Source organism: Dreissena polymorpha, chromosome 9 (assembly GCF_020536995.1).
Source record: "Dreissena polymorpha isolate Duluth1 chromosome 9, UMN_Dpol_1.0, whole genome shotgun sequence".
In the NCBI taxonomy this organism is placed as follows: Eukaryota; Metazoa; Mollusca; class Bivalvia; order Myida; family Dreissenidae; genus Dreissena; species Dreissena polymorpha.
In genome coordinates, this window is record NC_068363.1 from 52,352,351 (window position 1) to 52,368,451 (window position 16,101).

The 16,101-nt window shown below is 34.6% G+C and overlaps 1 protein-coding gene across 4 annotated transcripts in view; it reads left to right on the forward strand.

The window, feature by feature from the left end:
• The first annotated feature begins 7,185 nt into the window (after positions 1-7,185).
• The window catches only part of LOC127844795 (SNF-related serine/threonine-protein kinase-like), a 59,042-nt gene continuing 50,126 nt past the window's right edge, over positions 7,186-16,101 (forward strand). For 3 of the 4 annotated variants that reach the window (XM_052375284.1, XM_052375285.1, XM_052375286.1), the window contains exon 1: positions 7,186-7,943. In XM_052375284.1, the coding sequence (XP_052231244.1) occupies positions 7,349-7,943 (595 nt within the window). In that variant the 5' untranslated portion in view covers positions 7,186-7,348. The remainder of the gene's footprint in view (positions 7,944-16,101) is intronic. The other variant, XM_052375287.1, reaches the window with a different exon arrangement.

Genomic DNA, 16,101 nt, shown 5'->3' on the forward strand with positions numbered 1-16,101 from the left:
TAACTGTATGGCATAGGGCTACCAAATTATGTATGTAGTGACATGTAATAGTTCTCTTTTAGTTTGTTCAAATAATGCCCCTGGGGTCAAATTTGAAACTGCTCCGGGGTCACAAAATTGAATGCTTATAAAGTGCTTATTTTGTGAAAACTTCAAATATATTCTTGTCCATAACCATTAGGCCTAGAGCTACACAATTTGGTATGTAGTGACATTGTATAGTCCTCTACTTAATATTTTCAAATTATGCCCCAGGGGTCAAATTTGACCCTGCCCTGGTGGCCACAAAATCAAATATATGCTAACATAGTGCCTATTTTGTGAAAACTTTAAATATCTTCTTGTCCTTAACTATACGGCATAGGGCTACCAAATTTGGTATGTAGTGACATGTAATAGTTCTCTTTTAGTTTGTTCAAATAATGCCCCTGGGGTCAAATTTGAAACTGCTCCGGGGGTCACAAAATTGAATGCTTATAAAGTGCTTATTTTGTGAAAACTTCAAATATATTCTTGTCCATAACCATTAGGCCTAGAGCTACACAATTTGGTATGTAGTGACATTGTATAGTCCTCTACTTAATATTTTCAAATTATGCCCCAGGGGTCAAATTTGACCCTGCCCTGGTGGCCACAAAATCAAATATATGCTAACATAGTGCCTATTTTGTGAAAACTTTAAATATCTTCTTGTCCTTAACTATACGGCATAGGGCTACCAAATTTGGTATGTAGTGACATCTTATAGTTTTCTACCTAGTTTGTTCAAATTTTGCCCCTTGGGTCAAATTTGACCCTGCCCGGGGGGTCACAAAACTGAACATACGCTTATATGGGGCCTATTTTGTGAAAACTTTAAAAATCTTTTTGTTCATAACCATTGGGCCTAGGGCTACCAAATTTGGTATGTAGTTGCATCTAATATACCTCTACCAAATTTTTTTCAAATAATATATCTGGGGTCAACTTTGACCCTGCCCCGGGGGGTCACAAAATTAATTAAACGCTTATAAAGCGCCTATTTTGTGAAATCTTTTAAAATCTTCTTGTCGAAAACCATTCAGACTACGGCTAACAAATTTGGTATGCAGTAACATCTTATAGTCCTCTACCAAGATGGTTCAAATTATGCCTTTTGGGTCAAATTTGACCCTGACCCGCGGTCACAAAATTGAACATTATATACGCTTATATCTTGCTTATTTTGTGAAAACTGTTAACATATGATTATCCTTAACTCTAGGACCTAGGGCTACCACATTTTGTATGTAGTGAGGTATAGTAGTCCTCTACAATGTTTGCTCAAATTATGCGCCTGGGGTTAAATTTGGCCCAGCCCAGGGGTCACAAAAGTGTACATGTGCTTAAATAGGGCCTATATTTAAGTATTTGCACATGCCGAGAATATTTATTTCAGCCTTTTTTCAGCAGTGGAGCGATACAGGGCCATTGTGGCCCTCTTGTTTATAAGAATATGTCAAAATGGGCAAAAGTCAGGGACAATACTGTCTAAATGCCCTTTTAACAACTCTGGTGACATGCGGCTGTAGTATATTTTCTCTGTAAATTTACAACCAAACACAAAATGTCATCATCATAAATGTAAACCGGGTAGCTTACATGTATATAAATATGATACGAGGTCTTATACAAATTAACCTGGATATTTATGAGTAACATTATGTTCAGTACTGGTAAATTGCAAGCAACGAACATGAAAAATTCAGTTCCCAATTAGAGTTTTTAAAAAGCTCAACTTTGCTTAGGTAATAATGCATCAATGTTGATTCTAAAGAAAAAGAGTAATCATTTATGCCTAAACTGTTCTGCTGTCCAGAAGCAAGGACGTCATACACAAGCTTTACAACATTTATAGTTTTAGTTACTAAACAATCTAAAATGAATGTCCATTCTAAGTTTGCTGTCTTATTCTTCCCTCAAATCATACATGTTTCTTGCATAATTGAATGTTCATGTCCATGGATCACAATGTATATAGAAACAAACATTATTTTGAATTATCTTTCACAGTTATATATTTAATATTAGGTTAATTTTGGGATACACTAAAGCAAATATTAACATTTGTCTCAAAATGAATCATCCTCTGAAGCCCCCGATGGGATTCAAACCCATACCTCTTTCCTCTGGAGAGGAAAGTATTCTGTCTTAAAATACAAGGGCATGTAAGAGGAAAACTAGCAATTTCAAAGGGACATTTTCACAAATTAGACATGTATGGAAGTTTGTTATTAAATACTTTAAATTGATAAGTAAACATTTTAGCAAAATACCTCAATAAAAAAAAGAAAAAAAAGAAAGGAAATCTCCCTTAACTGGGCTCGATCCACTGACCCTTGGAGTATGGTGGACGAACCAGTTATCGAACACCTAATAAATTACGTTAAATTTCCTTAAAATTGAAACACTTAAAATGACAAAAACATTTTGTTTTAACAAATGACTAACAGTTCAATCATTGAATGATTAATCTGTTAAGTTTTCCAGCAAACTTCCTTCAAGAATTTATAACAATGATTCCCTGGTTATTGTCACCTATAGCAGACAAAACAAAATGGCGGCCGATGTAAACATGACCTATTACCCGACACTTCATAAATACTACTCCAGTTTATACAAAGTCACATGACTATCACGTGACCCGGACTCGGCGAAAAAATCTGCGTCTGATGCAATCAAAATTGCAAACGGAAATATGCTTTTTGGTGTGTAAATGCAAGTTTTGATAAATGCATTCAAAAAGTAATAGCAAAAAACACATAAAACGGTGTTAATAACAATAAATGCATCCCTTTAACCTGTTTTTGGCCCTTTTGTTTCAAGCTAAGTAGGCAAGTAGGTCATGGACTTCATGTGCGACCATTTGTTTATCAATGTGACGTCATGCGCACTTTTGCTCATGTGCATACAGAACCAAAACAAAGCGTCCGGTAATAGGTGCTGTTCGATAACAGGTACTTACACGATAAAAGCTTAAACAAATGGGTCATCAGTGCTCCCATATAGTCAGTGGTTTATTTTATACTTTATTAACATATAAGCAATCCTTGTAATGTCACAAAACCTAACTATACCATAAGAACTCCCCAAATTATTTTTGTCATTATAGACTCTATGCTATATTGATAAATGCAAACATTGAATCTAAAAAGCTGCAATAAAAAAAGAATGAAATTGAATAAAAATATAAAGTAACCCTCAAATGGGCTCGAACCATTGACCCCATGGAGTAAAAGTCTACCGTTTGGATCAATCGGCCATCCATGCTCATACAATGAGTGATGTGTTTCATACTTTATCAAGTTTATGTAAGCAATCCTCGTATCTCACAAAATATAACAAAAACAGTCGATTTAATTTTTAAATCTACTCGATGTCAATATTATAAGTACTCCTATCAGTATGTCAGTAATGGCATCTTTAAATTTTAACAAGTTTTAAAGTACGTTGTGGGAATTCACAGATCTACATTAAATTAGTACTTAAAGAATGTTATCTTGAAAAAGACGAGCTAAAACACACATTTCAATTTTTCCTCTTAACGAGGGGGCCTCCATCTTGTTTTCTAAAGTAGTTCCAAATCCAATATGACGGCCGCCTACGTACATCAGGTGTGGTGTAGCCCACTGTCCGATGCGTTCAGATTGGTTATTGCTCCATAAACAGCTACAAATTAAATAGACCTTTTTTATTTTAATGACAAGTGATTTTATATTTCCATCTTATTATGTTTGTCACATTATTTATTTATCTTGTAATACCCCCCGCGCAATTTTATTTTTAAACTGTGTCATCGTACTCTCAAAATGAAAGCATGGAACGAGGTCATGTACTGTAGTGATAGATACGTACTTAAATGTTTATGACGCCGTTTGAGTGGGATCGAATAACCATTTCCATTTATTTCTCTATTCAAAATATTGCAACATGCCTTATGCAGTATGGTAGTATGTGGCATTTACCTAAAGTCTCTGCATCAACCAGATTGCATTGACTGTAAGTGAATGTGATTATTACTTAATTTGAACATGCATCGCTAAAGCAAAGTTACGCATGTACCCTCAAGCTCTTCGTATGCTTCAATATGCTTCAATTCAAACGTTGGCTAATATGCAGCGACCGTAGATTGTGCAATAGCCGAGTGATGTTCGTACCAACTAAAGACGATCAAAATATCGTCAGAAGTTCTAACAAACGTTTATGGTCGCATGCGGCTTTGAGTCTTGTGAAGTTACATTTATGCATGGGCGTTCGCATATGGGGGAAATGGGGTCAGCTGACCACACACCCCCCCCCCTGGAAAATCGGTGAGCGAAAAAGATAGTTGAATATGGAAAAATCTAAACGTGTACAATTATGATTCCTGAATTGAACAATTTGGTTCAGAATGACCCCTGGTTAGTTTCACACGAACATAAACTGCCATTTACATGTACATGTAAACAAATCATGAATGCGATTATTGTACAATTTATTTACTCTCAAAACATTGTTTTAAACATGATTCATTCTTGCGAAATCGAGGGGAGAAGTCAATCAATTAACATTCATTTAGTCCCTGAATAGGAAGTGAAGGCGACGTGGGTCTCTGCCGAATTTCTCGATGATTTTTGAATGAACATATTCTTGTCGGTGTTGATCCGATCCCTGTGAACGCGCATCATGCATAATCCTGAGAGCCTGTCGTCGGACATGGTGGATCTTAGCCATGACATGACTCGTCTCATCGTGCTAAATGACCGATAATATCAGTTATTTTGGGTTAAACATAATGTATGTCTTCAGATGATGAGTGATGACTGATGACAATTCTATATGAGAAAAGTCGCTAAGATCAAATGAGAGAAGAAATAGGTATATTCTTAAAATTGTATATGGCAAAGGGGGAGAACCCCCCTTGACCCCCCAGGATCATTCCTGCGGACGCCCATGATTTTATGTGTTTGTTTCTCAATACAGCGTTAACATAATCGGTATTATCCTTGAAAAAACAGCAACACAGATTGACGTTAATTCTATGACTAGAATCACGGAACGTATATTGACTAGAGTCCGTGCTAGAATATATAGCTATTACTGAAAAGAACAACATCAATTTTTTAACAAGACCGATACGCCTTTGACGATAGAGCTGAAAATTGTGTTATACCTGTGGAAACTACAATGGGTTGTCAACGCTTCTGAAAAGCTAATGTAGATTAGTTCAATAGCGCATAAGAAAGAGCATAGAAGATAATACAAATACTCAATCCCGAGCAAGGGATTGAATGAGTGGGTTAGTGATCGCGCGAGAGAACGAGTGAGTGAGTGACTTTGGATGGGTTTTGTGTGGGTCTGCGACCAAGAGATCGACCGAACGAGCGCCTGAATTCACGAGCGAACGAATGAATGAGCGTTTATAGCATGGTTGTCTTACTCGGGTTTTACGCTTATTAAAAAGCCAATGGAAGTCTGAGAAATTTTCCGCTAGTGGACCCTAATTAATCGCCCTAATAATGTATTAGCTGATATGAGATAAATCCCCCTCCCCACGAGATTGGCTACACACCTGCATTATTTTCGAGATAAATGAGAACCGGTATAATGTATAGGGTGTAGTGTTCATTGTTGAGATATCCCACTTTTTATGCAAATATTCATAAGACACATAGACATAAATGTTTGTCCATTTCCAAATAAGAGTAAGAATAACTTTTTCCTTTAAGATTCCTAATATTCCTGTATGTGTGTTGTTCTTTATGTAGCTGTGCTGTGATAAACTAAGAAAATTCACTTTCGTGTATTGTATAAAGAGTTAAAAACATTTTTGGCATGCATGAATCATCCAGTGTTTATTGAACTGCAATTATAATATATGTGTTCGCCTTCTTTTAACGCAGTAAATTTCATCTTGCAGCATTCAGGGTCAGCTTCTGGTAATCGCCGACAGGAAGCCAGAACGGGTTATATATAAATATGTATATATGTTTCGAAAACATTGAGATTGTGTGAAGTGTATGGAAAGAAATAATTAAAAAAAAATGCCGTATATCTGCAGATGAAAAAAAAACTACCGGTATAGTATATCTCGTTAAGGTGAAACCCGTTTAATTAACTATCAACATACCTTCAGAGACACTTGTATAATTTTAATTTCTCACAACAGCTCAACTTATAAACTTATTTTACACATTGTTGTTTAGCGTAATAAAATTGTGTCTATAGTTTCTGAATATTAATTGTGCTTGCCAACATGGAAGAGTTACATATATTGTATGTCAACGATTTAAAAAAATAGTTTCAGTACTTTTTTTATCATCATTATCAGTTATGTTTTATTAAATAAAACCATATTATTTATAATCATTACAACTGACTGATTATCAGTGAATTAGCAAAACACATTATAACGAACGTTTGCTATGCAATCAAAATTACCCTATCAAAAGATGATTTAAAAAAATAAAATGGAGATTCTAAATAGGCATAAAGACACTACCTTCGGACCTTCAGAGCTTGACCAGTGATCGTGAATGGATACATAAATTATCTATTCAGTTGATTTTATGGGTTCACGCCGAAATAAACGTGTCAATCTGTCAATGAGCGAATAGTTGACGTAAATGATACCATGAATGGATACATATTTATTGCGTGTTTTGTTTAAGATTAGCAGTTAAATGATTGCACTTAATCGAATCTTGGTGCACGTCGATTATCATTTCTATGAGATATTAAAATATTATGTAGTTGTTAATGCTGCAGATTTTGACAAAATACGTTGAGAATAATCAAGAATGAAGTTTTTTTTACTAATTTTATAAACAGAGAGACGCTCTTATAAATTATAAAAGCTGATATAAGTGACAAACAGTCAGATGTACTATAGTTAGGCGTACTACATATATAGAAATATACATATATACTGTTAAACTAAATTAAATTATTGTAACAACATATATATGTGCCTACCCCGCCCCACCCCACTTTTCATCCACTAGATATATAGCTTGTATGTGACGATACATTGTCATTTTAATGGAATGTTTTATGCGAACAGACGAACTAATGTTGCAAATATTTATAATTTGTTCATTTTTTATAATTTGAAATGGAACGAACTTTGTTATTTTCGTAGTGTACAATATGACCTAAGTACGTTCATTCAAATAATAGTCACATGACTAGTATAATGCGCAAGAATGATGCGCACACGGTTTGTGTACATTGAAAAACATGGAAGGGAAGTGTCAGACGCAACATGAAACGTCAAATAATGTTGGAATATTAGAACCATCTGTGTTTTTTTAAGCTCTCTGTTCTTAAGCTTCACCTGCAGTAAGTCATCATGTCACACAGAAAGCTCAGAAGTGATTTTGATGGAAAAATCGCTGGATTATACGATCTGGAAGAAACGATCGGAGAAGGCCATTTTGCGGTTGTAAAACTTGCTAGACATGTATTTACCGGTGAAAAGGTAGCAGTTAAAGTAATAGATAAGAACAAACTGGACGAGGTGTCGAAGGCCCACTTATTCCAGGAAGTTCGATGCATGAAACTAGTGCAACATCCAAATGTAGTGCGATTATATGAAGTAATTGATACCCAAACAAAACTGTACTTAATTTTGGAACTAGGTGACGGAGGGGATATGTACGACTACATTATGAAACATGAAAACGGAATTGAAGAAAATAAAGCAAGACATTATTTTAGACAGATTGTAGAAGCAATTTCATACTGTCATCGACTCCATGTAGTGCATCGTGATCTAAAACCAGAAAATGTAGTTTTCTTTAAAAAATTAGAAGTGGTAAAATTAACTGACTTTGGCTTCAGTAATATGTTTAATCCAGGAAATAAATTAGAAACATCATGTGGATCATTAGCATACTCAGCCCCAGAGATTCTTCTTGGAGATTCATATGATGCTCAGGCCGTTGGTAGGTATTTTTGATTAGCGCACATTGAATGCAATAATCCAACTACAGGGCTACATACCCTCCTGGTTGCTTGGTGTTATGGGTCGTTTTGCCCTAAAACCTGTTCACCCTTGGTCACTCTGAGTCGTTTCGTTCTGGGTCGTTTCGCCCTTACAAGAGGGTTGTTTTGCCCTTATTTTAGTTTGAATTACAATTAAAGCTGATTAATAAACATAACAATTATCTTTAATTGAATAATTAATTAAAGTATCCCGGTGTGACCCAAATTCGACGATATAACGGTTACATAAAGCAATATTTAGCAAATAATGAAAGAACTTATGTAGCACAAAATAATAATTTTGAACTCGGCTATAATACTTTTGAAATGATTCCAAGACAATAGTCATCCATTTAAATTTAAATCGATAAAAATAGAACATCGTCGAATTAAGGTGTCGTCGAATTTGGGTTACGGTAGGATACGTTGTATATAACACCTTTCACACCTCTTAGACACAACTTTACATGTATTACTCCTGAAATAAACCTACCACAAATGTGAAAAAGACGCTAATTGTGACAACTGTGTATTCAGATAATTAGAAAAAAGAATATCTGATGTGTTACACGTATTTGTAATGTCTTGTTGCTGTTGTTAGTAACTCAACACATTCTTATCCTTTAGAAATGTGCAGTGAATGGAATAAAACACATTTTTTTCTTGTCTACTCTTGAAGCTGTATACTATGGTAAACATTGAAGGAAACAATACAGAAGATTGCCAGTTATGTGCTTTTTATTATCACCTTATCCCCAAACATTGTTTTTAAAGTTCAAAAGGAAGTATGAATTCAGCTTGTGATAATCTAAAAATAAATCCTTTTAAATTGCTATATATATATATATATATATATATATATATATAAACTAAGGTCAAACGACCCAGGAATTAGGGGAAAATGACCTAGTGTGAAACGACTCATGGGCTTACATGTATTAGGGCGAAACGACCTGGATTCGTTACTGGGAGTAGCACCCAAAAAAAAATTTCATGAAAACTTGCCACCTGGTAGCACTTAAATCTGTATTATGAGCAACATAATCTGTTTTCTGGCATACATAAACACAAAAAGAATCATAAATATATCCCTAATGTGTAAATTAAAACAACATAAGTGATAATCATTTATCTATCCATACTATCGGCCTTCCCAATGAATTACATACAAATTTTGGAAGTGAAAAAATAAATTATATTATAAAAAAAACACGCATGTGTTCTGTGTCAAGCTAAAGGTAAATGTGTATTCTTGGACATAATAACGAAAACTGCATTTAAATCGGCAATGTCACAGTGTTCTTCATAAAAATTTGAGTAGCCAGTATTATTTTGAAAGTAGCCATGCAGCGACTTTGAACTTAAACAGGCATTTTTTTTAGCTGTTTTGAATTTATATTTTGGGAAAAGTAGCCAGTGCCAAAATTGTTAGTAACCGGTGAAATTGCAGGCTGTGAGTACTTGCGGATAACACTGAATGTTTTGACAAAATACTGGCTAGACTAGATCCCAGTATTGTCTCATAGTATCGGCGCTTCTGATTGGTTACTCAGATTTGTTACTATTCACATGTGCTGGTTTAAAAAAAAGTAACTTAATGGAAAAATGAAACTCTTGCTCATGTTGTTCTTAAAATATTTTTACATTTTACTAAAAAATGCACAACTGTAAGCGGCATATAATATAATAATATATAAATCATTTGATAAAGCTACTATTAATCCAAAAACAAACTAACCAAATTGCATCTAACGTAATTAAAAATCATAGCATCACCCTGGAATAAACCAGGGCTTTCCACAGGCCATTTAACAATCCCTCGCCGGGGCGCTTGAATTTCGAAATCAGAGTCCCCGGGGCGCTTGAAATTTTCCGATCAGTGTATTTTTCAGTAAAAGAAAGTGGAAATTGTCAAACAAAATCAAGGTTTCTCTATCAGTGTATCAATATTCCCTGTTTTAAAAGAGCACTCGGTACCTACTTTCACAAGTTATCGCCATAAACACCACATGGGGTAATGGATAATCCACTGATAAGGCGCGCGTATCGATTATTCTAGCCACATCACACAGTCATTTAAATGCTGACAAGGATGTATTAGGTAACTTTCCAGTCTTCAAACTGTGATGTTCATCGTCCAATCGGTTACGCGAATGCTTATGAGGGCTGGGTTAACTATCGACAATTATTTTTTATTGACGTCGGGCACGAAGTAAGAGTTTATTACATCTTGATTAGCAAGAAGTTAAACCATTTACATAATATAAAACTGGTAACTAGTACAGTACAGTACATTAAAGACGTTTTCGGGCATCATCACACCTTTTTACTGTAAACAAGTGTTACCTATGACTCATAATTAATACGAGAAATTAATTGCAAGTGGTAAACAATTAATTTCTGATAGCGAGTAAGTTGTGCAAATAACACCCGGTTACAATTATGCGATAACAATTTTATTCCAGTACATGTATATTTCATCATATCCATTTAGAACATTTAAATCATGCAGAACCTACTAGCCCTGACCAATCTTTCATGTGCCCTGACCCAAGTAAAATAAAAACCTTTTTTTTGTATCATTCAACTTGTATTTTCTTGTGCTTGGAGATGCGCAATTATGGTTAAATCATTCTTATTAGCTTGCCTTACTAATGCTATTGAATTCAATATTCATCTATTTAAAACATCTATTTGTAATCTTCACGCCATTTCTGGAGAAATTTTCTTGTTTTTTATTTCCTCATACTTTCTCTTACTTTCCTCCTTCCCTTTTCTTTTCTTATTCGAGGAACCCCCATCCCCACCCGTAAAGCCAAACTTAAACAACGACATGAACGTCAAAACCTTTTTTACATAAATTGCCGGGTTACCGTCTTACAAGAAATGGTAAGGGAATCTTAGCAAAATAACGTGTTACAGTAGTTGTAACAATTGTACAGGGTTAACTCTACTAAAAGCCGGGATCGACCATTAATATTAGTTTTGCTAATTGAATTGCGTAAAAAATATTGTCAAAACACTTCTAATCTAAATAAAGTCTCTATCTTCCTCTAAATGGATTTATTAATCGTCTAAAGGATGGAATAACTTTTCCATAATGACAACAAATTAAAATTATTTAAAATTGATAAATAACTATTAATTTTATAGTTACTTTGTGTTAATGTCGAGTTTTATACCTTCATCATTCCGGACGATCCTGGGCGATTCCGGCTTTTAGTTTCAAACGTATTTTCATTGAGAAAACACATCACTTCGAGGAAATCAATCAAAAACCGTGTCTAGCGGCATTCCGTTTAAAAATAGGTACTGACGTGTTTTACCAGGAAAACAGCCGGGGATTTTCTGAATTGTCGGCCTCTTTTTGATTGCAATCAGGGGTTCCGAATCTATTTCGAGATACGATCCGTTTGTTGTCTCCGAACTCACTCTGGGATTTAATTGTCATCTGATCGTACTGTATTAAGATTTTTGCATCTTTGAAAAGCTTATTTAAAACGCAGTTTATTGATATAGAACATATAATCCCGCCCAAAATACACACGACCGGTCGGGCATGTTCCTGGGACATTGGCTAGCCTGGACCAAGGTACAGGCAGTGAATGTCGTTCTGACATGCCTTAGTGTTAAGCCCTGCTGATTCGCCTGGTTTTTCTGACATTTATTCGACACTTAACGCGCTTAAAAAAAATGTTGAATTAATTACGCACACTTGTAAATGTTTCGTCCGATAATCGATACTTAGAAGACTGATGATGGCAACCGGCCGTAATCCTCGTGGACAAGGTAAATTTCATGCATAACTCTGTCAAAACATTTATTCGACTCGTAAGTGATTTAACAAATTATCGTTGAATTCATAACACAACTGTTAATATTTGTTGAAATCTCAAATGGCAATAATTAAATTTGTAATCCGAAACCCATTCCCGTAAGTCGATGTTAACGCATTTTTAATCCAAAACACACTTCCAGGTTTTTTTTTGGCTCAATTTTATAGCCGAAATTCGGCTATGTTCCCAATCTCAAAAAGAATACTTTTTTCCCAAAATGTGGCAAAAAAGTCCCAATTTTCCAAAAAAAAACAAACAAACTTTTTTTTTGGAAAGAAGTGTCTAATGTGTATTTTATCTCAATTGTAATTCAATTACATCTAACAAAGAATTATATGATTTTGTTCTTTTAAATGTGAATGATTATACAGAGTTATATCAAATTTAGTATTTCCCTAATCAGTGGATCAGTGGACTTTTCATTTGAAATAAAAAGGCTAATGAATTTATTTTCCCAATTTCATGAAATGCCGATAAAATTCCCAATTCCAAAGCCATGGGCTATCTTCCCAAAAAGTGGGAAAAAAAACCTGCACTTCCGAATGTAAATGTTAGCGCAACATTAAAATACTCTTGCTTCAAATTAGCAGTGCAAATTTATTTTGTGTCGAATATTTTTCTCAATAAAAAAGAGCGCTAAAAATTATGCATCCTGTACAACGTTGTGTCCATTCGGTACCCCTCGCAGATTATCATAATCGGACTCGGGAGAAATACGGGTTGAAAGAAGTCCGCCCACGTGATACCATTCTAAGAATGTTACAACAACAAAAACAATAACAACGACGGCGTCCATAATTCCTGTAGAGTTTGTACTTGCTCTGGCTTCAGAGCATAGAAAATCCCCATTTTCATCTTTGCAAAATGTAAACAACTCGCAAAACGGGCCATGTTTGTTTTTACTATGTAATTTTGATTCGCGTAGGCCCGCGTAGGTAGACCGCAATACCGCTTCCGAAATGTGTATTCATACTATCTCCTTCGAGGTACTTATCCGATGTTTGACGGAAAGGGCCGAGAATGTGCGATTGCGTTGTGTCATGTGTATTGTGCGTATATTAAGCGTTTTAACAAGCACACAACACGCCAGGGGATTGACGCATGTTCAGAGAAATATTTCATCAAATCTATAAAACGTCAATTAAAATTTATTTGATACTATAGAAAAATGGCAAGGTTTGTGTTAAAGAAATAATTCAGAATGTTATCGTAAATATTTACCAGAAAGTGATTTATAAAAACAGAATAAACAGGATTATTGGGTAACAAATAGAAACTTGAAAAGTATACAGTAAAAGAGTCGGGTTGAAACGGATGTATTGGGGAATCGTTCGAGTCGGGATTTTACTATAATTACCTATGTGCGGAAAAGTTTTAAAACAATTTAACAATATAACAAAAAATATATATATTTAAAAATGACTGGGGGATTTTCTTGAAGAGTCATAGTGCACCAAATGACGTCTTTTGACGCTGTTTTTCTTTGAGTTAAAATGCACCACAGAATGTGAATTGACACATGAAATTAACAAAAAAACCAACGAGACCCCTCCCGAACCACCCCTATCAGCCCCGGGGCGCCTAACAAAAATCCTGTGGAAAGCACTGAATAAACATGACCTATTTTCCAACGAACACCGGAGGGAAATAATGAGAATGATCAGTGTAAAAGCCATGGATAACATAAAATAAATTACAACTTCACAAAATTTAAAAAACATTAACTTTTGAGCACTTCTTGAAGGTATTTTGTTAAAGGCACAATTCTATGAGGAGGACTGATACAATGAGAGTAAGGGATAGTGTGCTTGCAGAATAATTGTATTATGCTGTAAGCGTGTCAACTATTCCAAAAAATATCTACATTTTTTAAATGGAAAATGTCAAGATTAACATAATGTGAAAATATGCAAATACATGTACTATTTATAGTTTGAATTATGTAAGTTTATTAAACCCAAAGACACACAGCAACAATTTCTTATTTAAATAACAATGAATTCCTTATTTTCATAGTATAAATTAATGAGAATGAACCACTGACACTCATTATACAGTTACTGCAACTACATGTACTACCTTTTAAGAATTCATAAACATCTAAGACATAATACATTTGTACATAGTCATATGTAACATTGACATATGTGCAACCACAGTTAAGTACCTCTAGACACAAGTACCGGTATGTAAACCAGGCTTTTTCCGCTCCATTTTGGGAAAACGCCACACTGGAATTTTGGGAATTTCGCGTCGTGAAAACCCCCATTTTGGGAAAAAAATTAATCGCAAAATTGGCTCAATTGGGAAAAATTATCGCATGTAAATAGTGTTTCTTATATTTCAAAGAAGCCGTAAACTGGTAAATAACGACTATTTGGATAACTTATTATTAATATTTTACAAAATATTATGAACATGTGTGATAAGTGCAGGTTTTTTAATCTGAATTTGGGGAAAAGGCTTGGCCTTTTTTGAGGTGAAAAAAATCAAGCGAAGCGCCGGATTTTGAGGAAAATAAGGAAATTCTTAAATAATCATTAACATATTTTACAGTTTTTAAAACAAATTCAAGGCAACAGAATTCAGGGTTTTTCATCTGATTTTGGGGAAAGGGCCTTGCCTTTTTTGAGGGGAAAAAAATCGCGCGAAATGTTGAATTTTGGGGGAAAAAATCTGCGAAAAGCCGGATTTTGGGGAAAATAAGGAAGTCTAAAATAATCAATTTAACATATTTTACTGTTTTTAAAACAAATTCAAGGCAACAGATAATTTTATTATGCAATATTTTTCTAGTTTCTACAGTGGATCAGGTTAACTTATTTATAAAAAGTAAAATTTTTTTTTTTTTTTTTTTTTTTTTTTTAGTGGAAAATGAAATCTAGGGGCAAATTTACCAGCTGAGGGGAAAAAAATCAGAGGGGAAAGGGCCGATTTTCGGCAGGTCCCAAAGAAGGAAAAAAAAAACTGCAGATAATTTAATTATGCAATACTTTCTATTTTCTACACCAGATTAGGTAAACTTATAAATTTTAAGGGTAAAAAAAAAAAATTTTTTTTTTTTAATTGGGATTTTTTTTTTCAATTGGGAAAAAAACAACCAGATTTGCATTGGGAATGGGGCCGAATTTCGGACCCGTGGCATAGGGCGGAAAAAGCCTGTAAACTTTTATATGTATGCAATATACCATTGTCATATCTTTAAGCACAGTTAAGTTTCACTACACAAGCATGTTAAATATGCATGCAATTTTGACAGGTGTCCTGCATTCTCACCTTTCCTATTGTGTCACCTTCTTCTGATGAGTGTAGTATGTCAGTAATAAATAGGCAATTAAGAAAGATTAAAATAAAGTCAACAATAGCTTAAGGACATGCACGGCTGTTAAGTTTTAAGCAAATTTGTGTTTACTGTTATACTGTTTGCAAAATAAGATTATGCTTTTTCATATATTCTACTAAAAAATGTGGATGAATATCAAGTAAAGAGAACACATAAGCAAAATAAAGTATTATGAAGCCAAGAACAATCCTTAAACCAATTGTGTCTCCTAAACTGCACAATTAAGAATGCTGCATAATTAGAATGGACTCATCCTTCAGGCCAAACTGACCTTTTTTTTCGCGTGATTGTAACGGAATGCATGGCTCTAGAAAACTACACCAAATTTTCAAATTCTAAATAAAACAGCTGTGCATGTCCTTAAATACTTAAACACTTTTGAATAATATTTCCATTCATACCACATTCTTCGTATTTACCAGGTAGAATCTACGTGTTGGCAAGTATTTCTTGTTGAATTTAAATATCCTGTAATTTTAAGACATATTTCATACATGTGTGAAATTCTGCTCTAAGCATCCTGGTTCCTTTTCCCGTTTATAAGAGCAAAAAAGCAAATTCCTTTTGTGCATATGCACAACAATACTGTAGAGACCCTAAATAATGTACATAAAAATGGTCTTTTAATGTCACATTTACAAGTCATTTCCGGACCTTTTTATGCCCCCGGTAGGGTGGCATATAGCAGTTGAACTGTCCGTCAGTCAGTATGTCAGTCTGTCCGTCCGTCCGGAAAAAAAACTTTAACGTTGGCCATAACTTTAGCATTATTGAAGATAGAAACTTGATATTTGGCATGCATGTGTATCTCATGAAGCTGCACATTTTGAGTGGTGGAAGTTCAATGTCAAGGTCATCCTTCAAGGTCAAAGGTAAAAAAAAAATGTTTCAAAGCGGCGTTCTCATGAAGCTGCACATTTTGAGTGGTGGAAGTTCAAG